At 44.0% G+C, this 26,811-nt stretch overlaps 1 protein-coding gene across 7 annotated transcripts in view; it reads right to left on the reverse strand.

The window, feature by feature from the left end:
- The window catches only part of DOCK9 (dedicator of cytokinesis 9), a 299,448-nt gene that overhangs the window by 159,448 nt on the left and 113,189 nt on the right, over positions 1-26,811 (reverse strand). For all 7 annotated transcript variants that reach the window (XM_025364043.1, XM_025364040.1, XM_025364041.1 and 4 more), the window contains exon 2: positions 4,388-4,504. In XM_025364043.1, coding sequence (XP_025219828.1) covers positions 4,388-4,504 — 117 coding nt within the window. The remainder of the gene's footprint in view (positions 1-4,387; positions 4,505-26,811) is intronic.

The raw sequence follows: 26,811 nt of genomic DNA on the forward strand, positions 1-26,811 counted from the left end.
TCTAAAAACCATTACCTCTGTCTAACTGCTTGTTAAAGTTTACCTCTAACTTTGCTCATGGAAAAAGTAAGTTCTCAGATTTACGCCAAATAAACTGGGTAAGATGACAAAACAATAAGAAAAATAAAGGTTTATTAATCACTGGAAAAAAAATACTCTCCAGTCCCTGTTTTACCTGCACTTTTTAATTTTAGAAATTACCTACTTCTGCCAAACCGAATCATTGATCCTGCAAACACTTTTACAAATCTAGTCACTGGGACTGCCACATGTTCCAAACAGTATTAATATTTACTTGATGAATCAAAGAAAAATAACCTAATTCTTGTAAAAATTTTACTAATTAGTAAGGTAAGCAATGGGTATTTAACCCTAGCACCTAGCAAGGAAGGCATTTTGTGCATGTGGAGGTGGGCAGGTGGGTGGGAGGACAGAGGCTCAAAGCCAGACCTTCTCAGGACCACAGCACGGGGTGGGGGGGACACCTGCAGCACGCAAGAAGCCTAAGAAGCAGGCTGTGAAGGGCCAAGACCACATACTCAAGTGTTTATGTGCACAGTGCAGACAGGCAGTAGGAAAGGAACTGAGAGAGTAGGGTAAAAATTTCTGTGGACTTAAATAGCTTCAGACAATATGGGATTTCAAGTGGTCTCTAAAGCGTAGGAAAGATCTAGAAGAGAAGATCCTGCTGGCAAGGAGAACCATGAAGCCAAAGCAAAGATGGCAGAGATCCCCCAAGCAACAGGATCTGATTCTGCAAAAAGAAGGGCCATCAGCTAGCGACAGCTGCAGGCCCCTTGGTGTTCCTGTCCCTGGCCATGGCGATCACATATACCTTACTTCATTAATATTCCCTTTCTTTTTTTTTTTTTTTGAGATGGAGTTTTCCTCTTGTCGCCCAGGCTGGAGTGCAATGGCATGATCTTTGCTCACTGCAACCTCCACCTCCCAGGTTCAAGCGATTACCTTGCCTCAGCCTCCCAAGTAGCTGGAATTATAGGCGCCCGCCACCACACCTGGCTAATTTTTGTATTTTTAGTAGAGATAGGGTTTTGCCATGTTGGCCAGGCTGGTCTCCAACACCTGACCTCAGGTGATCCACCCGCCTCGGACTCCCAACGTGCTGGGATTACAGGCATGAGCCACCGTGCCTGGCCTACTTCATCAATATCCTGATGGCTGGGAACTATTACTTTGATTTTTTTCGTTAGTTTGTTTGTTTTGAGATGGAGTCTCGCTTTGTCACCCAGGCTGGAGTGCAGTGACGCGATCTTGGCTCACTGCAACCTCCGCCTCCCGGTTTCAAGCGATTCTTCTGCCTCAGCCTCCTGAGCAGCTGGGATTACAGGCATGCATCACCATGCCCGGCTAATTTTTGTATTTTTTAGTAGAGACGGGGTTTCACCATATTGGCCAGGCTGGTCTCGAACTCCTGACCTCGTGATCTGCCCGCCTCAGCCTCCCAAAGCGCTGGGATTACAGGCGTGAGCCACTGCGCCTGGCCTATTCTTTTGATTTTTAAAAATTCACGTTTACTTCATGTCTCTCTTCTTTGCTGCTGTTGTAGCAAATGCTCTTCGGTCATCCTCAGGCAACTACATGCAACCTGCAAATCTTTTCTTGACACAACTTATTTTCCCAGAATATGTAGATGCCTTTAGAATCGGACCAGTAAAGGCTCAAGATCAACATGTGCCTACTTGAAAAATGTACACGAGCATCACCACTATCCATGCTTATATTTTAGTAAATTGTCATTTCAAATATATTTGGCAGAAATGTACACCAAGTTCTATTATTTTAATAGTTAACTTATATTGCTTAATTATTTAAGTGCAGTAAATCACCCCTCTGCATGCGTTTTGCTGCTGCCATTTCCTAACCAACTTGGTATTACTTTTCCATATGAAATAAAACACTTTTCCCAATCTAATTTGTTCCCTCTGCCTCTAATAATACAATAATTCTGCTCTTATTCTGCCTAAGAAAACAGAGAGAGAAGGAATCTGTGACACTGCTAAGACCTTTCACTCATCCAGCTAATCAGACAGTTAATAACGCCACTGAGACAATTTAACTAGAAAGTACAGAGTACACGGCCTTACCTGATGAGAAAGCCGGAGTCTATAAGAAAACAAATAATTGTACCCAAACTTCACTGGGGCCCATCACAATTCCTGTGATGAGAATCAAAGCTCAAATTTAAGCTCCTAAATCTCTAGGAAAACTTCCCCCCAAACAGAAAATAATATTTGCTCATCTCCTTAGCCCACAAAATGCTAGTGAGTTATTTGCCTTTCCTAGAGTATTTGCATCTGGTATCACCAGAGTAGTTAAAAGCAAAGGGGACACAGTAGTTTTCTCAAAGTTTAAACTGTCTGATTCTGCAATTCCTTAAACATTCAAGTATCCTGTTCCCTTGGGATAAGATGATACTCAACTAACTGTATCTTGTTTCTTTGGTTTGTTTCTTAAGCAATTTTATCTCGGTCATACAGAGAATTTTTCATTCTAGGTTGCAAACTCAAAAAAGTTGTTACTGTAATTAATACCAAGAAGAACACATACTTCATGTTCGGAGAAATTTGAGATAACTTTTAGCTTCCTCAGACAACACTACAGGAAAATCTTGTCAACATGGAGTATAATTTATAATCATTTGATTTTGCTTTTCATTTGTTGCCAAATCACAGGCAAAAGCCATCATTCAGAGATTCCCATTTATTTGTCCGTTCCTGTGCAGTTTAGTCATGTAATGAAGTATGCAAAGCATGATATTTTTTGGCATGACCTCAACCCATTTACCAGTTACTTTGGCAGCAACACCACATGAATGGTCAATTTCATTCCCATGGGCATTCCTTTTCTGCAGGACAGAGCTAAACAATAATCATTTTGGGGCCCATGTATCCCTAACAAGTTAGAAAGAGTGAACATTTGTGAAAATTCTCACCTCTGTTGTAAGCTGGAGTCTCTTAAATTTGGTGGGGGAAAAAAACTTCAAGGATCATAATTTAACAATTGCTATTAACATGGAAGTTTCTAAAGACAATGAAGTATGCACAGAGCTGTATACAGTAAGTTATGTTCTGTGGGGTGGGATTAGAAAGAAGGTGTGGGGAGGCTTTTCATGTCAATTATTTCAATTTTCCCTCTCATTTATCTTTTTGTACATGGATATAACACTTTTGGAATCAAACAACAAAGAATCAGTGAAGCTTAAAACAATATAAGGCAGCTCGATTCACAACAGACAGGGCTTAAATGGTAACAGCATCAGGTAGAGAAGCATCCAACTAAGAGCATCAAAGGAGAGAAGAAAGAAGTGCCAGGATTAGGTCCCGGGAGAGTAAGGAAAGTAACCAGAACCTCCAAATGGACCAAGGTGACTCGCTGCAAGGCATTTAACACCACTGGGCTTCCTGGAGGAAGAATGTCCTTCTCACTCCTCAGCAGCCTCGCAGCTTCTTGTTAGTCTCTCAACCACAGGCCATAGCCCGAAAGAGCAGCACACAGCAGGAGCTGTGCTGAGTCCTCCACATTTCTTCCAAGGAATAGCACCCACATTACACTAGAGAGGTAAACTTCAGGACATTCCTGGCTAACCTTGAACCCTTTGCTGGGAGTCCACACACAGTGCAGGGCCTCTGAAGGCAGGCTCCCAAAGTGCCATCCTAAAAAAATGCATGACAAAATCTCCCACTGCTCCCCAGCAAAGCCCATCATTAAGATTCTAAGGTACTTGGCCAAAAAATCTAAATCAAAACAAGTCTCAAAAGACACAAAGGCACTTGTGCCCACTAAATCAGCCCGGACAGAGTATAGCACTTTTATTCAAGACACACACACACACACATTTTTGCATACTTATAATTAATATGCAAAACTAATACCATTAAAAATTATCAACTCATGAAGGATGCTTGGAAGAATATAAAATAACTTTTCTTTCTTAAATAACATCTTATTTTCATCTTTTAAAAATCATAGTTAGGCCGGGCACGGTGGCTCGTGCCTGTAATCCCAGCACTTTGAGAGGCCAAGGCAGATAGATGACTTAAGGCCAGGAGTTCGGGACGAGCCTGGCCACCATGGCAAAACCCTGTCTCTACTAAAAATACAAAAATTAGCCAGTTATGGTGGCACATGCCTGTAATCCCAGTTACTTGAGAGGCTGAGGCAGGAGAATTGCTTGAACCCAGGAGGCGGAGGTTGCAGTGAGCCGAGATGGCACCACTGCACTCAAGCCTGGGTGACAGAGCAAGACTGTGTCTTAAAAAAAAAAAAATCATAATTAACTAACCAAATAATAAATCAATACATAGAAAAATACTGTTTGTTAACATCAAACACATGGTTCTATGGATAGAAACATAACGTTACTTACCTGAAAGTCATCGTAAGGGAAGAGCAGCATCTCCCGTAAACAGTCGTTCAGGATCTGAGTCTTCTTCTGGACGATGACATTTTCATAGTCGAGTGGCTCAATTAGCTTTGGCTTTGCCTGGAAGGTGAAAAGATAAGCAAGACATTCTCATAAACAAATGCCATTTCTTAAGATAAAGAACTTAATATGCTCTACTCTATGTTTTGTATTTTCTACAATTAGAGTATGCTAGTTTTGCTATCAGAAAGAAACAGAAATAAGAGTTGTTTCCAAAGGGACAAAAAAATGCTGGATGGTGTCCTGCTACACAGAGTGATGCTTGTTCAGTTATTTAAACACAAAGGAAGCTCTGCATTCTGGTGGAGCTTCCAATCATTTCTTAGGTCATCCCTGACTAGGTATGTCCCCTTCCAAGCCTTAGAGTCTGCCAGAGCTGCCCTGATTAGGTGTCCAGCCACGGCCTGGCAGTCAAGGTCAGATGCCCAGAATGGCTCCAGCCACAATACCATCCCTTCTTGGCCCAGGGCCTAAACGTATGCACAGGACTCATTATTTCAGACAAGGCTCCAAGACACCCTTCTCTGAGTCTCAAAATATCCCTCCCTATCCCCAGATACCTATACTTAATATGTAATACCCAAAGGTAGAAAGATAATGAGCTGAGCCCAAACCAGGCAAGCAGCTGGGTCAGAGCCAGGGGGGCAGGTACTACTTAAACCGGGGCTCATGGGCGAATCCTAGGGGATGGGGACGTCCATCCCTAGCATGCACTGAGCATGAGAAAGAGGTAACGAGTAAGTAGGGAAGAAGAGAATAGGGCTTTCCTAGCTATTTCCAAAGTTAGATCTCTTGGTTAAAATCCCTTTATCTATCGCAGTCACTGCCACCTTGTTTATGGCTCACTTTCCACATACGAGGCATTGACTGGGCTAGGTCAGGGATAAAGATACATATTCAACTAACTATATTATAGTATGCCAAATGCTAAAATAGGCATATAGAAGATGTTATCAGAAGTAACTAAGTCCAGGGCAAGCGCAGTGTTTCACGCCTGTAATCCCAACACTTTGAGAGGCCGAGATGGGTGGATCACCTGAGGTTAGGAGTTAGAGACCAGCCTGGCCAACATGGTGAAACCCTTTCACTACAAAAAGTATAAAAATTAGCCATGCGTGGTGGCACATGCTTGTAATTCCAGCTACTAGGGAGGCCAAGGCACAAGAATTGCTTGAACTGGCGAGGCGGAGGTTGCTGTGAGCTGAGATCACACCACTGCACTCCAGCCTGGGTGACAGAGTAAGACTCCATCTCAAAAAAAAAAAAAGTAACTAAGTCCATTATATCAACAGTTACTAGAAGATTATTTTTGAAACTATAATCACCTGATATACACAATCTCAATAAATGCTTCATGTATTAAAAACAACAATTTGTATAGAAGAAGTATATTAAAGATATTTGGTATGTGGCATCTAAATTGGCAATTGTGACTGAGGCTTGCTATTTGTTTCCAAAACCTGTCTCCTTTCCAATACAGGTGAACCACATTTCCCAGACTCCTCATGGTTTGGTGTGCCCACGTGACTGTCTTCTAACCAATTGTATTTTAGTAGAAAAGATGTGGCCACTGCCTCATCTGGGCCCACAAAAGGCTTCCATGTGGCCCCTCCCCCTTCCCTCTGCAGCCACGCACACAGGATCCAACTCTGAACTGGGTGGCCTGAGGAAAGGATGAACCTAAGATGGAAAGAGTCTGGGTCCTGAATCCCCTTGCAGAAGACCGCCTGCTCAAACAGGCACTGAAATGCCCCAGGAGCAAGAACTGAAACACCTACTGTGTTCAGCTGCTGAGATTCTGGAGTTGTCTGAAGTAGCAGTCAACTTGCTTTGCCTGTTATACAGATACATGCTCATACTTAACTCTAATTACTTGATTTAATGAGACTCTACAAAGATGTTTTGACATGCTAAGAAAAAAAGCAATGCCCAAACAAGTACGCAATTATTATAATTAAGTAAAATATGTGTTATGTGCACAGAGAGTAAAACTATGCAAAGCCCAAAAAATTAAATCTATATAGTAAAATGCTGGTAATGGTAAACTGTTTTTACATTCAAAAAAGACAAAAAAAAACTTTATACAAATTATTTTTAAATAAGAATTGCCCAGAAAATATTTTTCAAACTATTTTAATTAAAAAAAAAAGATTCACTCTTTTGTCACACTGCACAGAGTAACCAGTCAATAAATGCTTGTTGGCAAAATGAATGGATGTCGTGATTAATAACATTTTCCCTAGGAACCGTAACCATATTCCTAATAAAACCCAAATATGCACATAACTTTCTAAAATTCCATTACAAAGAGGTCAGATGGACCAACACTGCAGACTGGGTAGACACCATGTTCTCCCTGGCTTACATGGTGGCTACCCCATAACCACGGGCCAGGGGGACTCTTTCGTGACAGCCCCAGCTGCCTGCCCAGGCACAGGCACAGGCACAGGCTGGGCAGGGCTGAATCCTCAGCTGGGTACAGCCCCCTTTGCACAGGGCCCTTGGCTCCACTCCCCCCAGGTAAGGCCCGTGATTCTTCAGACTGTCGGAAGGCAGAGGTGCATTGTGAGTCCTGGACAGGGAGGGGCGTGGAGGGACACTGCTGAGAATGGGCTGTTCCCAGGTGCCAATGCTGTTAGGTTTGGGGTTTTGTTTGACTTTGTTCCTACAGCAGGGCAGTCAGGTGGCTTTCTACAAAGGGCATGCCCTCCAAGAAGCTGGACTGGCATCCATGTGGGCAGCCATCTAAAGAGCCCTGCTGCCACCGCTTCAGCAGCTTCCCCCCAGTGGGTGGCTCCCTGCCCACCAGCTCCAGCCCACAGCACCTCAGCAACCTTAGCCACCAGCCACCATCCCTGGGCCACAACCACACTCTCCAGCGAGGCCTGAATCTCTGCCTTGGGTAAGGATGACAGGCTCTTCCCAGTCTGTTCCTTCCTTGGGGATCTCTGTTCCTGCATTTACTCTTCTTGTATCCTTACAGCAGGAGTCGGAAACTCTTTGTGTAAAGGACTTTGCCAGCCTTACAGTTTCTGTCACAACTGGTAAACTCTGCCATTGCGGCACAAAAGCAGCCACAGACAATAAGTACACACATGGGCATGGCAGTATTACAATAAAACTTTATTTATAAAAACAGGCAGCAGCCAGATTTTGCCCAAGGGCACAGCCTGATTTAGAGTTAACTTTACCCCCAACAGAGTTAATCCCCTTTCACCAATTTAGTAATTCTTTATATTAATTTTCCATGTTCAATTACTGATGTGTTTCCTGTCTCTGGACATGTAAGATACATACATGTTTACAACTCTTAACGTATTTAATGATTTTTTCGCACCTATCTGAATAAACTTGGGTTGCTTAAAATGTTTGATAATAAAAATATTCATGGGTCAGTTTCATGTATTTAGGGCACCAAATAATACTTTAATTAGATGAATTTCTGTATCCCCCCAAGGTGTATCTTGGGGGTATCTAATGAAAGGATGCAACGTTGTGGCTACTATCTTGCTTTTGTGTGACAAAGTGTAACTTTCAAGGTGTTTTCACTGATCACAATTACCACTCAACGACTGACACTGGAAACTGAGGATCCTAAGTTGAGCTAATTGCTACAAGTGTCCCACCAAGTACCCAGCAGAACTGGACTGGGACAGGACGCAGTCTTCTGTTAAACAGAACTCTTTCTTCTCCTATACTAGGCTACCCTTTGAACAATGTGTGCTCAGCAATACTCAACCATAGTAAATGTGTGAAGGGGAGTTTATAAGCCAACATTTCTGTTAAAGACTGGTCATGCAGTACCATGACCAGGAAAACTCATGGTACTGACTGAACAATAAGAGAAATCTCATGAAGGATTAACATGTATCAGGGACTGCGAAAATTTTCAACTTGTACAAACCCTAACTCAGGTCACTTAATGAAAGAACTCCTAGTGACCTCATAGGGCAGAGGTCTTTAGCAGCTGCTGGAAGCACTTCCGGGACACATGACTGATTCCAGGACACATGACTCACTCCCTAGCATGGGAGTGGTCACATGCTGCCTGAGTTAAGAACAAGGCAAAAAGACCAGGCACAATGCCTCCCTTCTACAGGTGTCCTTTGATGGGGAAAAGAAAGAAACCATCAGAGGAGAAAGGCTGGAGAATGGAAACTGGTGAGGGAGAGAGGCAAAGGGAACAGAAGGAGATGCAGGGGAGGAAAAGGAAAAGAGAGGCAGGGATGGAGGCACCCTGGGGAGGAAACCAAAGACAGAAATGGCAGAAGAAAGGGACTTAGGAGACTTGGAGGTGGATCTGTGGGAAGTCACACCACTGCATCCACTACATTGTGGGTTAAGAGGATAATCGCCTATTTTCAACTCTTTTTAAACTATGATTCACTGGTGGCAGCTGTTCACTGTTCTTCAGCCCTGCTAAGCTTTTCCAGGTGCTGGTGGGGCATGGAGGCGGGGACAGCCCACAAGCGTAAGGAACTGATTGGCCTGCGACATGATTAGTGACAAGAACGTCACACTAACGGCAAAATGATGTAGGCTAATTACCAGACTGCCGGTTCCTGCTATTATTTGTAAGAACGAGGCTTGGCACAGATCTGGCACACAGCCTTGGTTTTAAAGCTATCACAACATGCTTAAGTTCAATTCTTCCCCTGGTGACAGGCTTCCAAGGGAGAAGTTCTTAATTTTCTATCTTCAAAAGAAAACCAGAATTACCCAAATTGACCATGGTTGTTGGTGGAGCTGCTCTGGAGCCATCAGCACCATCGTGTTTTGAAACCCTGAGAAGTCATCAGTTTGAACTGTGAATATTTCAGGATGCTGTTTCTCCCTAAGCATGGTGGGGCCTGGCTGACTCCCAAGCCCACGACATTCAGAGCATACACACTGGTGACTGCTGCTTTTATAGTGTATAAAATTCTAACTCAGTCTATACACAAGTCCTTCAGCTTTCCGCGTCATGTGGAGGCGCAAGTCCTTATCTATGAACATTCATTCCTCAGGCTTCCTGTGAAATCAGAAAGGGAGAGGGCGGTAGTACTTTCAGTCCACAAATAGTCCACAACAGTGGTTCTGAAAGTGGGCTCCCAGGAACTGGTGATTCAGCATCGCCTGGGAACTGGTTACAAACGCAAATTCTGAGGCCCCAGTCCAGAGCCAAGTCAGGAGCTCCAGGAGCAGGGACCAGTTACCTATGCTTGAACAGGGGATTCTGGAAAATCCCTGATCAATCATGATGCCCCAGGAACTACATTAGAATTTTCAATTTCAGGGAGGAAGAAGAAACAAGGCCGGTCCCGAGCTTCCTCAAGGTTACAGACCCCTTTGAGAGCCTGGATCCTCTCCCCACGAAAACTGTATACATTCTTTGCTTTCTATGATTGTATACACAGCTTTGAGGGGAGGGCTGTAATTCCCTGGAAAGTGGTCATGTGGAACTGAGTCGAAGAAGCCCTGGGCTAGTGGAAGAGCCAGGCCTGTAAATATTTAGCTCAACGTAAAGAGAGGTACTGGGAGAAGTTAAATGCAGAGCTAAGGCCAAGCCCACTGCCCTCCATGGACTGTGAAGTTTCTTCGCTTTACTAAGGAAGGAATGCTTGGAGAGAGCGAAGAAGAATAAGAATTCTTCAGGTGGACAAAAGCCTACCCTGAGAACAGAGCCCCGCCTTAGCTAGGCAGATGCAAGGTTTCCGGTCTCATGGTAAGCCGGGGGCCCAGCAAAGAGGCAATGCTGCATCCACTGTTTCTGCCATGAGCCAGCTCCAGTCACTCCCTCTACAGGCATAATGTGCCCCTCCCACCTCTACACCTGTCGCAGTCCTACAGCCCCTTGGCCGACGGTCTACGAAGAAAGCAAATGTGGCAACCTGGCAAAAAAGTTAAAGCAGAGCTGCTCTAGCCCCAGGCAGGCATATAGCACTTCACACAGAACTGGGGCACTACCTCCCTCCTCCCCACAAAGGTGGCCTTTGGCGCCTTGCTGCCACATCCTTACTTAGCATCAGTCCTGGGATGCCTCTCATGACAGTCCTTGGCTTGCTGTGACCTGCGAACACTCAGCTCCACTATCAGTGCCTCAGGGCAGGGCTGAGTCTTGTTATCTTTGCCACCCTCAGCATCCCACTCAGGCCCCAGGGACACGTCCTGTGGGGCTAACAGAGCTTGCCAGTGGTTCTTGTACAGTTCCATTGTTGCTGGGCACCTTGGCTTAGAAGATTTCCAGGAACGTGCCTGCTGTGTCCACCCAATGTCATGACACAGAGAATGGGAGGCCATGTCACCTTGTTCTAAGGTATGTGGCCCCAGGACTACTTGGCGGTATGTAAGATTAGCCATTGCACAAACTAAGAATGCCCCCAAACTGCATTGCTTACATACAAAAGAAACCTAACAGAAGCTTTTCCAATCCTAAAATTCCTGTGACATTCCCAGATGTTGTGGAACTAGAAGAAACTTTTCTAAACTCTCAATAATAAAATATAAATTTGGACTAATCACGCCAAGGGAGACACTGATCTGTTCTTGCGATGAAGAATGATGATACAAAATCATGATCATTTGAAGAGGCAATAAAAGAATATGAAGCCCCAAAACTGTAGGGAAGAAGTATGGAGGTGTATTAAGAGGTTCATTGATAAAAATGTGTTGTTTCCCTGGATTTCTGGTGTTTATGGCTTGGGTTAGCTTTTTAAAATTTATTTCTTTTTAAATTCTAAATAAATGTTCACCTCCATGCCTTATTTTGTTTTCAAATGTTGAATTACTTTTCAACATTTGGTCCCTCAAATGTTGAAAGGTCCCTCACAAAACCTTACTCTGCCCTGATAGGGTCATGTGTCCACATGAATGCTGAAGAGGATGGTGGCATGGTAAGGAAAGCCGAGCTGTGCAGTCACCTGGGGCTGTGGCTGGACTCAACTAGGTCAATGCATGGAAAAGGCAGAACCTTGCAAACTGTAAACACGTATTATAATAAATTGAGTTATTCATATTATTAAATATGTTGCTGCATGACAGGTTGTTTTTTGTTTTTTTAATTTTTTTTAATTTTTTATTTTTTTCAGACGGAGTCTCGCTCTGTTGCCCAGGCTGGAGTGCAGTGGCACAATCTCCGCTCACTGCAATCTCTGCCTCCTGGGTTCACGCCATTCGCCTGCCTCAGCCTCCCGAGTAGCGGGACTACAGGGGCCCGCCACCTCGCCCGGCTAATTTTTTTTTTATTTTAGTAGAGATGGGGTTTCACAGTGTTAGCCAGGATGGTCTCGATCTCCTGACCTCGTGATCTGCCCACCTCGGCCTCCCAAAGTGCTGGGATTACAGGCGTGAGCCACTACGCCCAGAGCATGACAGGTTTTTTAAAGAAAAAAAAAAAACTTTCCTCGACCTCCAGAAACATACAAAATAAAATAGGCAATAATGGTAGGGACATGCACAAAGGAAGACAAATAATGACCCAACATAGAGAAAACTGCATCGCAGACACTGAAATTCAGGGGCTGAGCCCAAAGGAAACAGACAGCTGCTTATACTGTAGACGGGACTGAGTATTGCTGCGGTGTGTGCCAGCGGAGAAGAACCACAGCTGTGGGTGGGCGACAGAGGAAAGCACTCCTGACTCCCTCCCATTAGCGCAGCTCCATGACAGCAGCAGGATCTTGGATTGTGAGGAAGAGAACAGGCAGGCAGGACACCCCATGGGACACTGCTCACAGAGAGTTATGTGGCATCATCAGAGTGGTTGGGGAGAAAGAGCTCCTCATCTCAAGGGACAACATGGACACAGGTGAGCCACTGATACCAAGGCCCTGCCAGTCCCCATGGCAGCGGGCAGCATGGCGCACCTCTAGCAATCACACTTCCCTACACCACCCATGGGGGCCAGAAAGCAGGACTCCACAAGGCCCCACCATGACCCCCCCACCCTTCAATCTCTCGGAACTCCCTCCCTCCCACAGCATTTGCTGCTTAGGGTCTGGCGGCCCAACATCATGCAAATTGAAATTCCAGATCAAAAGGCAATCAGAAGCAGGAAATGTTCTCAGTGCCAGGAAAATGAGATTCCTCTGGATCCAGCAGACCTGCACAATGTGAGCCCACAAACTGAGTTCAGTTCTGGCCAAACGTGTACAAAACCTCAAAAACCATGGGAAGAGCTAAGCTCCAAAGAGCAAAGCAATTTCACTGCTCTTGCCTCAGACGTGATAGCTTCAAATGAACTTTCCAGTCATTTCTTGTCCTTGAGTCTCTGGTGATTAAATGTTAACAAAAGCTGAAATCCCAAATGCCACTTCTTGAAATAGCAAACTAAATGGCAACTCTTGGAGCTATTTTAAGAAATGAGAAATTTGTCATTTCTGCTTATAAAGAATTTAGGACTTCCTTGATTTATCTGCATGGCTATAAAAGCTACTTGATAGGCTGAGATAAAGTTGGTCCATTTTCAAAGCGCTTCTCAACGTTGCCACCAGGACACCAGTACTGTTGCTGGGGATGGGAATGGGGAGATGGCAGCTTGCAACAGAAAGGGGCTTCTGAAGCCACGTGCTCACAGGTGTGGGCCATACAAGCTTTCCTGCACTCCCATCGTGCACACGACTCTCACTACTTAACCCCACCAGGAACTTCTTGAAGTTGTCAAATTTGCAGGAAGGATCCTCATTTTCCTATAAGTAGAGTGGGCACAGGAAAATAACAGCCGCTCCCTTCCTTGTGTACACATGGGATGAGCAGTATGAGTTCCCTCTCTCCACAGGTATTCACTGAGCTGGTTCACATGCACTGTGCCAGAGACATCCAGATAAAAAGAACACAGCCTCACCCCAGGGAGCTGGCAGTCAGAGGGAAGGCACATGTGTGAACAATCAGCAGAATGAATGACAGCAGCAGGGACCAGGACTGGCATCTGGCCCACTAGAAGGAACCCAACCTCTGCTCAGCTAGATTATAAGCTCCATGAGGGCAAGACAGCCCTATGTATTCACTGCTGTCTCCAGCACCTAGAACAGCACCGAGCATAGCAGAAGCATTCAATAACTGTGTGTTGGATGACCCCAATGATGTGGGGTGCTTCTTAAAGGAGGTTCCTGGAGCTGATCAATGAGATGAACAAGCCAGCCAGGATTCAGGGCAGATTGAGGATTTCCTGCAGAGAAAATTGAGACACCAGGGAGCATGTGTCTGGATGGAAGTAGACTCTGTAGGGCCTGAAACATATACAATTACAGTGAGGTTAAAAAAAAAAAAAAAAACAAACTAATAGATATAAAATTGCTGGAATCTCTTCCAGTGCCTTGAAAGGGATCCTGAAACTTAAGCTTCATGCGCTTCATGCTAAATTCTCCCTGAGCATGGTGAGCTCTGGAAGTAGCGAGGAGTTTGGAATAGCTGGATAAGGGTGCATAAAGGGGGCTTGGGGTCCCAGTTCCACAGGTGCTCTAGCACCACTGGAAATCCAAGGTCATGGGGGAAACCATACTTACGAGAAAGCCCTTCTGAAAAGAGACTCCACACAGCCGCCACCTGAGGTGAGCAGCGGGCCTCCCAGATGGACGTGCTCAAGGAGCACCGGATGGGCCAGCGCCCTCCCACTCTGCTTCCTCTGCAAGGGTGGATAACACTGGAGCAACACTCCTCACAAGGACCCCTGCTCCACCTTCGTCCATACAGCCCTCAGTCTCTCCTCTAAAGTAAGCAAATACTGGAATAGTGTTCATTTAAGCTAATTAATGATTAGCTCACGTGGGGCACCTACATGTGCGAAAGCCTGCAGGGAGAGACGAGGCCAGAGTGGCAGGTAGAGCCACAGTAGGAAGGGCCCTCAGGAAGCCAGCAAACAGGAGGAGGAGCTGAGAGACACAGAGGTAGGTCCCACGTCCTCCTGCAGTGGAAGGAAGATGCCCTCCATTAGCTTGTCACAGACATGCTCTTCTGTCCCTGACTCAGGACATTACAACTAGGAGATGGTGATAATCAAGATAGAATCCCACTGTCATTCAGTAGTATATGTTCTTCTCCAGACACTCATGAGTGTCTGTAGGAACAATGATCTAGAAACTGTTTGAAAGCATGCTTTTTAAAAGGTACTACAGGTTCAGTGATACAGCTTAAAAGCTTCTATCTAGCACTACAAGCTTGCGCAAACATCAGAACTTGAGATTATCTAGTCCAGTCTTCTCATTTTACACATTGCGAAACCCAAGAGCCTGGGAGTTTAGGGACTGTCCCGGCGTCCCAGGAGGAACCTCCTGAGCCCTGGCCCAGGATCTTGTCTCAGCTCCTACTAAAACGATGCCTACATTTTAATTTTGCACTTTCATTGACAATGTGCATACACATGTAATCTAAATACTGGAGGAAAAAGGAAACTTTATCTAAACTTAGATTTAGAAATAAGCTCAAAAGCAGTTAATGCTTTGGAGAATATTTGGAAGAATGTATAAGAAACACCAAACTCCCAGACATCTAAATATATTTTTCATGCTCCAATGTGGTGTTATCCTAAGAACAGACTAATACCAACAATTAGACATTTGTGAATTCAGTTTTTTATATTATAAACACTAACACGATGTTGTTAAACAGCAGTTATACAGATTTGACAAATCTGACAAAATCTGATTTTGTCAAATCAATAGCACCTGAAATGGGTAAGAGACACATGATAATAGAAAAGGAAATAATAAGAAAGACAGGAATAATAATACCAATTAAGGAAAACCTACACAACTCCTCAACAGCCTGCCATCAGCTGTGCTCGCTGGGGATGCTGCCGAGAATGTCAATGAGGAGAGGAAGACAAGACAGGAATTTAGGAGACTTCTCCACGTCCTGTGCCCAGGGAGTCACATGAGGAGAGAGCTAGGTGGGACGGGAGCAGCTCCCTTGCAAGTGCAGTGTTTCACGTGTCTTCTCCCTACCCTCATACTGGCATGGGCCAACTCCAGGCCCGGAAGGGTGAAAAGGGAACAGGTAGAGCGCCTGCGGTGGGTCCAGCATGTGTCTCTCACACACATATAGTAGTCTTGGCTTCTAATTCTGCCTATTTTTTTCACATGTGAAAAGAAATAAAATCAAAAAAGAAAAAGATGTGCTATCATAGTTGTATAAATAATTCTATCTCAAATCTAGACTGTAGACTCTTCCAGGCATTTTTCTTCCTTTTTTAGCATTATGACCTAAAATTGTTAATTCTTCCTAGATCAATAAAAACTATTTTTGGAATTCTGAAATGAAGAGGGCCAGTAATTAAGCTAAAAGGCTCTAAAAGCCAGATTTAGTCAGATTTCAAAACAACTTACTTTAAGCTACTTATTTTATGATATTGGGGATAGGGAATGGAATATTCATAACAAATAGTTCACAAAACAGTTTCTGCAAACTCCACTGCCAGGCAGGCAGTATAGACACCAGTAAAGGGCAGGTGTTGGGAGTTAGAGTTTCAATCCTAGTCCCAAAAATGTGAATTACCGCCAGAGGTGGTGACAGGTATACAGGGGTTCATTACATCAGTACAATGGTTCTCTAAGTTTGGTCCTGGGCCAGCATCAGCATCACCTGGAACATGTTAGAAACACACATTCTGGCTCAAGCCTGTAATCTCTGCACTTTGGGAGGCCGAGACAGGCGGATCATGAGGTCAGGAGATCGAGACCATCCTGGCTAACACAGTGAAACCCCGTCTCTACTAAAAAAAAAATACAAAAAAACTAGCCGGGCAAGGTGGCGGGCGCCTGTAGTCCCAGCTACTCGGGAGGCTGAGGCAGGAGAAGCGTAAACCCGGGAGGCGGAACTTGCAGCGAGCCGAGATCCGGCCACTGTACTCCAGCCTGGGCGACAGAGAGAGACTCTGTCTCAAAAAAAAAAAAAAAGAAACACACATTCACCCCAGGCCCAAGGAGTCAGAAGCTCTGGGGTTGGGGCCTCAGTCTGTGTTAACCAGCCTTTCAGATGATTCTGGTGCCCATTCATGTTTGAGAACCACCACTAGTCCATCTACTTTTGTGTATGTTTGAGAATTTCATATTAAAACGTATTCTCAAAAAAATCCTGGCTTCACTGCCTATTGGCTATGTGGCCTTTGGACAACTTGCTTATTTAACCTTTTAATCTCCATACTGGCATCTAAAGATGGGAAAAGTAATAATTTCTGTTATCATTATCACCAGGTTATTGACAGGGTTCAATATGTAGTGTCTGGACAGAGCACGAACTCACCAAATGGTGGTGGTGAGGACCATACACAGTTATGTGTAGTTCACATTCAATAGAATTTTAGCCCCTATAATATACATACTTTTGCTGAATTACTCGCATACTGTCTCATTAAACCTTCCCACCACTGTATGGTTGCATCAACGCCATTTCACTGATGAGGAAACTGACGCTTAGAGGAATTAGATGGTTTACTGAAGGTCACACAGATGGTGATCCTTGGGTCTCCTGGCCCCAAGACCAGGACCTTCCCCATCACACATGAACAGTAAGCACGATGGAATTTCAGATTTCTAGAACCAGAAGTGCCTCTCCAGTGCTTCTGTTCCTCTTTATATGAGAAATGCTGAACATGGTTCCACACGGGGCTGCTTCAGGCGCCACGTCACCAGGGAGGAGGGAAATTCTCCCTACTCTGAGATCTGCCAGGCACTGAACTACCCAGGCTTTACAATCTCACTACAGCAGAGATAAAACGCAGAGTCCCTTCCAGGAAAAAGTCATTTTCCACTTCAAAAATATAAAAAATCATACTCCAAAATACTAAATCTTTCCAAAGAACTGGGTTTAAATGCCTTGACACATATTAATGCCATTAAGTAGTATGTAATATATATTACCATCAAATATTTCAAGGCATGACCTTTGTAAGGAAAACTCACATTTAAATCATGTAATTTTTTTCCTACAGAAAAAAAAAATCACAAATATTTTTCCTTATCCAGTGACTCCCCCACAAAATGACAGCTTTTTGGTTTGAGGTTTTTAAGCTAAAGAATGTGTAAGTATAAACCTGCACTGATCAATGTGGTAGCTTGCAGCTACTAGCCGCAGGTGACTACTGAGCACTTAAAATGTGACGATTCTGGCTGGGCGCAGTGGCTCACGCCTGTAATCCCAGCACTTTGGGAGGCCGAGGCAGGCGGATCACAAGGTCAGGAGATCGAGACCACAGTGAAACCCTGTCTCTACTAAAAATACAAAAAATTAGCCGGGCACGGTAGTGGGCGCCTGTAGTCCCAGCTACTCAGGAGGCTGAGGCAGGAGAATGGTGTGAACCCAGGAAGCGAAGCTTGCAGTGAGCCGAGATCGTGCCACTGCACTCCAGCCTGGGGGACACAGCGAGACTCCGTCTCAAAAAAAAAAAAAAAAAAAAAAGTGACGATTGCAAATTCAGATGTGCTACAGGCATAAAACAGACACCAAATGTCAATGACATCCGATAAATGAAATATAAAATACCTTGATTTTTTTCATAAAAATTCAAAATTGAAATAGTAGTATTTTGGAAATATTGGGTTAAAATTATATTACTAAAATTAGTTACACCTGTTTCTTTTCACTTTAACTTGGCTACTAGAAACTTTTAAATTTGGTCGGGTGTGGTGGCTGCATATAATCCCAGCACTTTGGGAGGTTGAGGCGGGGTGGGGGGGATCACTTGAGGCCAGGAGTTCAAGACCAGCCTGGCCAACATGGTTCACCCCGTCTCTACCAAAAATACAAAAACCAGCCAGGTGTGGTGGCACACACCTGTAATCTCAGCTACTCAGGAGGCTGAGGCATGAGAATTGCTTGAACCCGGGAGGCCTGGGTTGCAGTGAGCTGAGATCACTCCACTGCACTGCAGCCTGGGTGACAGAGCGAGACTCTGTCTCAAAAACTAACAGAGAAGAACTTATAGATATTGTTCATGTTATATTTCTACTAGACAGCACTACTATAGACTGTAAGAAATTTTAATATACAGGTAATTTTTTAAACTTCATGGCAAAACAAAGGACAGTCCGCTTCCTGAAATTTTCACTTGGGCAGACAAGAGTTAGGAAAAAATACCACATGAGAGATAAAAGTTAGGTCTAGTCTTGGTTCTATAAAGCAGTGGACCACATTCTCCTGTGACTTCAATAGGCCCCACCTTTCTGAACTCTTTCTCTCTGGAAGAGCCATCTTCTTTGCCTGTATCTTGTGGATCTCCACCTTTTCCAGATATAATCAATTTACTGAGAAGCTGTTGTGATAATGTCACACGGTGATTTTTCCAAGTGTACTATGACCATCAAAGATGATGTTAGGGTTTCAGGTATGGCTGCCAGGAAGAAGAGGTACTGATAACAGAAAGGGGTGCTGGCTAAGAGAGGAACAAGAAGGAGTTTGACTCTGGGAACCTATGTTTGCACTTCTGTACACAAAAGTACTCTGATAAAATGTTCACCAACTTTTTAATAGAGATCAAAATCACAGATGCACAGGAGAGTAAAGGGGCACGATACCCACATCACATGTAAGTCAAGCAAGTTCCTCTACTTGCATCCCTTTCTAGTTTTTGGCAATTCAAGACATTTGGTTATTGGTGGCTAAACCTTTGCAGGTGGGAGAGAAGCGAATGAAAATGTGAATGATTTTCAGATCTAGTCTTTCCTGTAGGCCCTTTCTGCAACCTTTTTTTGCCTACACATTCCCCAAAGAGTCACCAGGACCACGCTGAGAAGCAGGAGGAAAAAACAACAACGACAACAAAACCTTTCACATTATATCAGAGATCGAATACAAAGAAAACAAAACCACTCGGGTGGTTCCTGTTAGGCGGAAGCCTTGTTAGTGAGGGAGAGTGGAGTACAAACCTTCACCATAACAAAGCAGAGATGCCTGACAGCAGGCTGGAACGACGATGCCACGATGGGCTACAGGAGCACACACTCTTCTGGGAAATGTGTGGAGAGGGTTTGTAAAGATTTCCCAAAGAAGCTGGCACGTGAGCTGGGGCTTGAAGCATAAATGAGGATTTTTACCCTTTTATCCAGTGCAGTGCATGCCAGGCAAAGGCAGAGCTGAGCCCAGGTGTGAAAGCACCCCAGGTGGAAGGAAGGCTGGAAAGCCGGGGTGAGGGCACATTTCGGAGGCTGCAGGAGATAAGGTTAGCAGGCAAATTCAGGGTCAGCCTCTGTGAATCAAGGAAGCCATGCTTTGCTTTCTCTGTAAAGGAAGAGTCAGAGAAGGCTTTTAAGCAGATAATTAACAACTATCTCTGTGGGCTGTGTTGTTTTGTATTTTGTTTTTGAGACAGTTTAGCTCTGATGCCCAGGCTGGAGTGCAGTAGCTCCACCATAGCTCACTGTAACCTTGAACTCCTAGGTTCAAGCAATCTTCCCACCTCATCTTCCCAAATAGCTAGGCCTACAGGTCTGCCCCACTAAGCCGGGTTAATTTTTTTTTATTTTTTATTTGTGTAAAGACAGTGTCTTGCTATGTTGCCCAGGCTGGTCTCAAACTCCATGCCTCGAGCAATTCTCTCACCTCAGCCTCGCAAAGTACTGGGATGACAGGTGTGAGCTACCACGCCCCACCTGTCTCTGCGTTTTAGAAAGAGTGGTCTGATAGCACAATGCAGCATGGCTCAGTGTAAGAAAAGACAGAACGTGGTAGTGGAACAGGCAGTCCAGAGAACCTTCAGAGATGGGGGATCTGGAGGGCAGCCGCTGCTACAACCTCTGTCTGATATGCAATGCAGTCCTGGCTTAGAAATGCCAAGTGAGCCTCCTGTGAGTGAGTGCTGGTTCTCTGCACCACTTGCTGCTGCCTTTCCCTTGGCAGTGACAACTCTCCATATTAAGGAGATCCCAAAGCAGAATACGAGACTGGCTCCTCCCCAGGAACCTGGCAGAGCCCTTGAGACCCACTGGTAAGTGGCACTTACACTTGTCAGGAAAGGGAGCGCTGAAAATTTCCAAAGCCTCAAAATGTCATTCTAAAAGAGACTTAGCACTAGTATATCACATTACAGGGTATTTCAAACTTCTGGAAAGTTGGGGGAAAACTATAATTTCCAATCCTTCTTGGTTCTAAAAGTATCCTCACAGTCATATGCTATCTGTAGGCTGGAGCCGGGTTGTCTTGTTATCTCCTGCCTAGAGTGCCCTGCTAACTCCAAATTTTTGATTCATTTCCAGGTGGCCAACCCATTCCTTTGGTCTTACTTCTTACACTAGGTGGAATTCCAAGATCCCATTTTGTAGCTCCAACAACTCAAAAGCCAAACAATTTTGAATAAACAAAGCTTAAAACCTGAAACTAAAACTCCACAGTCCTAAACCTGACTCCCTCCCAGGTTATTGTGAGATCAAAGATGCTAACACTGGAACCTGAGTCCCAGACCTTAGAGATTATGTATGACAGGCTCCTCATTTTACAGACAAGAAAACTGAAGCCCAGGAGGGTGGCGATCTGCAGAGATTGAGAGGCAGATGCAGGATCAAAATTAGGTCTCTGGTCTCTTGGCCCACCCGTGCCACCAGCCAGATGGACATTGTTCCGCAGCCTCGTGTTTAGCCACTACCTTTCCAAGAGTAGAGCACACCTGCACAAATGGCAGCCTCTGCAAACACTATGGGGACCACAGTGCCCATTTTACTAATTAGGGAGTAAACATTTCAGGATTAACCTGGGTCATGCTATACATTTTTTAAAAAGGAAAATAGGGAGGAAAACAGGATGCCTCCAGACTCTTAGACCCTCACCAGTCTATGCTCCTATGTAACTTTCTGGGAAGATAATAAAATGCAACACCCAAGATAAGAGGGACTCCTGAGGGCAGCTCTACTTCATTCATATTTCTGAGTTCTTCACATGACCACCATTGTCTTCATGCTATTCAACCAACCACTGTTGGTTGTCACTTACAAACTGGCCTTTCTCTAACAATTGTTAAGTTTTTAAGGGCAGTGTGTTTTTCCTTTCTTGTTCATCGTTACAGTCTCAATGCTAAGCTCAAGTGAATATGTTCTTTTTTGTTCATGAATCATGCATATGTGTCCAGGTATGGATTTTAGAAAACCTGACCCAAAGTCTACAATCTTGGCTCCGCCATTTATTGAATGTGTAACTTTGAGCAAGTTGCCTAACTTCTCTGTGCTCAGTTTCCTCTTCTGAAAAAGAATAGAGCCTGCATTCTAGAGTTGTGAGGATTAATTGAATAACATTTCGCAGGCGTAAAACAGTTCCTGGCACAGAGCAGGGCACCATATAAGTAGTGGCTATTTTTATTATTACATGACTATTGGCATTACCTTGCTATAAAAAAACAGTCACCAGCCATTCTCCCTCCATGCTGATGACAGGTCATGAGAAAAGAAACGCCGGAGCTGGGTGGATTTTAGTTTTTAGTTTTCTATACAAGTGATTTTAGTTTTCTATACACTGCTACCCAGCAGGTAGCTGTGACTTGGCATGGCAATGAGGTAGGGAACAAGCTGTGGAAGCCCCACGTCTGAGATCATTTCCCAGGCCTGGCATGTGAATTAGATTCACTCGGACCCTTTCTAAGCATGCACTCCCCAAAGATTCCTTCCACCGACCGCTCCACAAAATAGGTGTGCAGCAGCAGGAGCCTCATGTAACACTGTTTACGTGAACAGACAGGGGTTCGGCCTGCACCTTCTGCAAAGCCGGGCTTTGCCTATGTTAGCTGCTAAAAAATCTGAAGCACGTCCTTCCTGGAGCTGCTGATGGTTTAAGTGTTGTCTGCTTAAGTGTCTGGAAAGGACAGGGTGGCGTTAACACTCACTGTGCCTGATAAAGATCACATGAAAGCATTCCAGAGGAATGAACCCCTTCCTTCCTCATGCCTTGCTGCCTGGGGAGAGGAAGGGTTTTGATCTCATTCACCTCCATGCACTGTCCAATAAGACTGGCAAGTCTCCATTCTTGTAAATGTGGGTTGAATGAATTAATGAATAAACAAATGAAACACAAAGAGCATTGTAGTGAACGTGTATGGCTTTGAATAAGTAAAATTTCCTGTTCTTGTCACTAGGAATAGGTCACTATATAAATCTTTTGGGAACATCTTTCTTTCACCATCCAATATTTTAAAAACAAGGAAACTACTTATTAAATATTATTGATGTAATACCATTAATTATTTTTTTCTAAAGTTGTCTCTAAAGATGCAGGAAAACCTATAGGGCAGAAAGGCTTATTGTCTAAGTACAATTTAATTAACTCAATCACAGTCACCTAAAGTCTAATTGAAAATTAACAACCTGATCATTGCCCATAAGCTTACACTTCACTTAGTCTGCTATTTCTAGAGCAAACAGAACTTCAGGGATAGGAAAGATTTTCTCGTCTCATTCCTCCTCTGTCTGGGGGACAGAAGAGTTCCCAGGTAATGTACTGGTGTGTCCAACCAGAAGCCAAGTCCTTCTACTACTTGTAGTACTTGTGCTGCCTTCTCACAGAGTTATTTAGCTAAAGTAATCATGAGGTCATTCAAACATTAAAGTAAGAACTAAAATTCTGCTTTTAACACTTGAGGATCCCAGGAAAATATGAGCCACCCAAAAGGTGTCTCTGAAAAGAAACTTTTGTTTTCTTTGAGACAGGGTCTTACTCTGTCGCCCAGCCTGGAGTCCAGTGGTGTGATCTCTGCTCACTGTAGCCTCAACTCCCCCAGACCCAAACAATCCTCCCACCTCAGCCTCTTGAGAAGCTGGGACTACAAGTGCATGCCACCTCGTCTGGCTAATTTTTGTATTTTTTGTAGAGACAGAGTTTCACCATGTTGCCCAAACTGGTCTTGAACACCCGAGATCAAGCAATGCCCACCTTGGCCTCCTAAACTGCTGGGACTATAGGCTTGAGTCACAGTGCCCGCTGATCCTTTTCAAAAAGTACCTAATGAGTACACCTAACAGGACAATTCAGCTATTCTCAATCTTCACATCCTTCGACCTTAAAAATTCCCAGAATAAGACCTGTGCTGCAGTCCCTACCATCCTCACAAAAGTAACCCAATGAAAGGGCTGCGTAAATGACATAGAACCCAGCCTTTTTCGGCACTTTGAAGCCACACCTTTTTCCTCTAAACTGTTGAGCAGTAACAATTAGAATAAATTGTTTCCAGGAACTATGTTAGAGCTGGGGGGGTAGGGGGTAAAAATAGGTATTCAAATGTGAGCAGGGAAACTAACATGCAGACATCAAGAATATCCTGCCTGTTCCCCTGGTAGTGATTTCTAGCCCCCAAAGCCATTTCTCAGTGGGTTTGGCAGTAAGCCTGGATAGAAATGGGGAAGTTTCACCATGTGCTTCCTCCCTCACTTACTGTCACAATGCAGGGGACAAGACCCACCCATGTAGGTACCTGTAAAGTTGAACCTTGCAGCCTCTGAAACTTTATAATGTCCAAACACATATTCTCTTAGAAACACTAACTTTTAGCCGGTCGCAGGGGCTCACACCTATAATCCCAGCACTTTGGGAGGCCAAGGCGGGTGGATCACCTGGGGTCAGGAGTTCGAGACCAGCCTGACCAATATGATGAAACCATGTCTCTACTAAAATTACAAAAATTAGTTGGGTGTGGTGGTGCATGCCTGTAATCCCAGCTACTCAGGAGGCTGAAACAGGAGAATCGCTTGAACTAGGGAGGCGTAGGTTGCAGTGAACCAATATTGAGCCACTGCACTCCAGCCTGGGGAACAAGAGAAACTCCATCTCAAAAAAAAAAAAAAGAACTCCATCTCCAAAAAAAAAAAGAGAAAGAAAAAGAAACACTAACTTTCTGTAACACTAAACAAGCAACCACTGCTAAGGGAAACCTTCAAGGTGGCCCCGGCAGAGGAGAAAAAACATTACCACCAATCATAAGGGCAGGAGGGAACTTCTGATAGAAAGTTTCTAGAACAAATACTGGCTTGCCTACATGCTTTAAGATCTACTTAAGGGTACCTTTATGGTAGCCTCGTTACTAATGCAAACAATTAGAGACAAATTGAAAAACCATCCAGTGATAGTATAGACCTAAAATGAGATAATATGCAGCCCTTAAAATAATGGCATAGGCCAGGTGCGGTGGCTCACGCCTGTAATCGCAGCACTTTGGGAGGCTGAGGCAGGCGGATCACCTGAGGTCAGGGGTTCGAGACTGGCCGGACCAACATGATGAAACCCTGTCCCTACTAAAAATACAAAAATTAGCTGGGCATGGTGGTGGGCACCTATAATCCTAGCTACTTGGGAGGCTGAGGCAGAAGAATCACTTGAACCCAGGAGACAGAGGTTGCAGTGGGCCGAGATCGTACCACTGCACTGCAACCTGGGTGACAGAGTAACACTCTGTCTCAAAAAAAAAAAAAAAAAAAAAAGGCATAAATCCACATATGGTGACAAAAGATGTTACTGACATGTTCTGGGAGAAAATTAACCCCGAAATCTACTATAATAGTACATCCTCTAAACACACACACGAGTTATACTGTTCTAGGCACAGGAGAAAGTCTGGCAGTATATGCACTGAATTATTAATAGTGGTCACCACTGGAGACTCAAAACAAGGACACTGTTTTTCCTACTACTACACTATTTGCATTTCTTGTTTTTCCTACTTCTATACTACATGCATTAATTAATTTTATCCTTTTCAACTTAGGTAATATTTTTCCCCAAGGACTGTTTCTGTACATAACTCAAAACAGCAAAACTTTATTTCAAAATGCTACCTCCTGAATAAAGCATGTTACCTACATTTAAACGTCTCTAGGTAGAATTCATTCAAATGATAGACAGTCTTGGGGATTCTCACCAAGCCCCTGGGCCCCTGACATTGTAACAATGAATAGTACTGCCACAAACAGGTTGCACATGGTGTCTGCCTCCTTCTGAAAAATCATTTTGAGAAAGAAATTGTCTTCCCAGCAGTCTGTTGAACTCCTGTTTGCCAGTGGGCAGCAACAGCCACAGGTAAGAGATCTGCCCCTAGGCAGAGGCCCTGCTGAAATATCCTTGCTTCTCTGATCTGACATCAGCTCTTTTTATCTTGTTTAACCTGCTGGAAGAAGAGAAACACTGCCCGATAAGAAAAAACTCCTGGTATCACTATTGGCTTCCTCCCTCCCTCACGCCTCTCTGCAGGTGCGCAGAGCTGAGGTCTCCACGCTGCCAGAAGCTGCTGGGCTGTGACAAGTGTTCCCACCAACTGCAGCTGTAGGCAGCACAGCCTTATCCACTGCAGTGGAAAAGGACCCCAGTGGAACTGCCTGGAGTGAGATTTACCTAAACAAATAGCTGGGACATACATGGCAAATTTCTTGAGCACTAGAAAGAGAAGTAAGTTTAAAAAGTCATTTGTGTGCTTAAAAAAAAAAAAAAAAAAAAAGCACAGCATCTTTCTACAGTGTATTCAGTCCTGTAGACAAATATTTCTACACAGCTGGAGAATCACTGACAGAAGATTTTTAAGAATATTCACAAGGGAACCTAAACCACACAACTTCCTCCAAGAAATCATAAGTTACATCAGCTGCTTTAAGCAGTGAAACCCATTCAGCCTGCGAGCAACCTAACAGATAAGCCAGATATTACATTGGCAGCGAGGAATCCAGAACAATGAATTACATTTCTAAACAACGTAGCAGAGGGTGAAGAGAAGAAACCTAAATTTCTAAGATGAAAATCTGCAGTGAAAAAGACCATGATATTTTACTAACTTTTTCAGTTCAGGGTTAGTAATATAGTTTTCAAGGCAATACAATATACGGCAGTCTCACGAATCACAAAGAAAGAAACTCAGTTCAAATCAAATCTGTTATAGGAAAGTTTAAGTTCAGATTCTTAGACATTAATTGAAAATTAAGTAAATTAGTAAGCAGACACCTCACGGTAACATCAACTGAACCTCCATATTAAAGAAAAAAAAAATCACTAAATAAAATCACTACATATTAGTTTAACAATCTCTTTAGCAGATAATTTGAAAGGCTCAATTGTCCCCCCTCTGCAGGGCATGTTAGTGGTTTTGTGCAGCTTGCTTAAAAAATTATGTGCCTTTATTGTACTGAAGAAATTCCGAGAGAGAAGCACAACCTACTCACTGATGATAACAACACAACCATTTTTCACATTCCTCCCCTACAAAGTCCACCAAAGCACTTGGCTCTACCCAAATGCTGAGAGTTTAGCTGATGTTAAGAACAGAGACGTTTCTATCAGCTGGTTCACAGTTTAGGTTCTTCCCTACTTTATTCAAGGCAAACCTCCTGGTAAAATGCGTGAGAAGAACATATGTAATTTTATCCTTTCTAAACTATGTCATATTTCCAACAGTTATGTTCCTTAAAACCCCCCCATGGGACCTGCCTCATTTTCAATAGCAT

This window comes from Theropithecus gelada, chromosome 17 (assembly GCF_003255815.1).
Source record: "Theropithecus gelada isolate Dixy chromosome 17, Tgel_1.0, whole genome shotgun sequence".
NCBI lineage: Eukaryota > Metazoa > Chordata > Mammalia > Primates > Cercopithecidae > Theropithecus > Theropithecus gelada.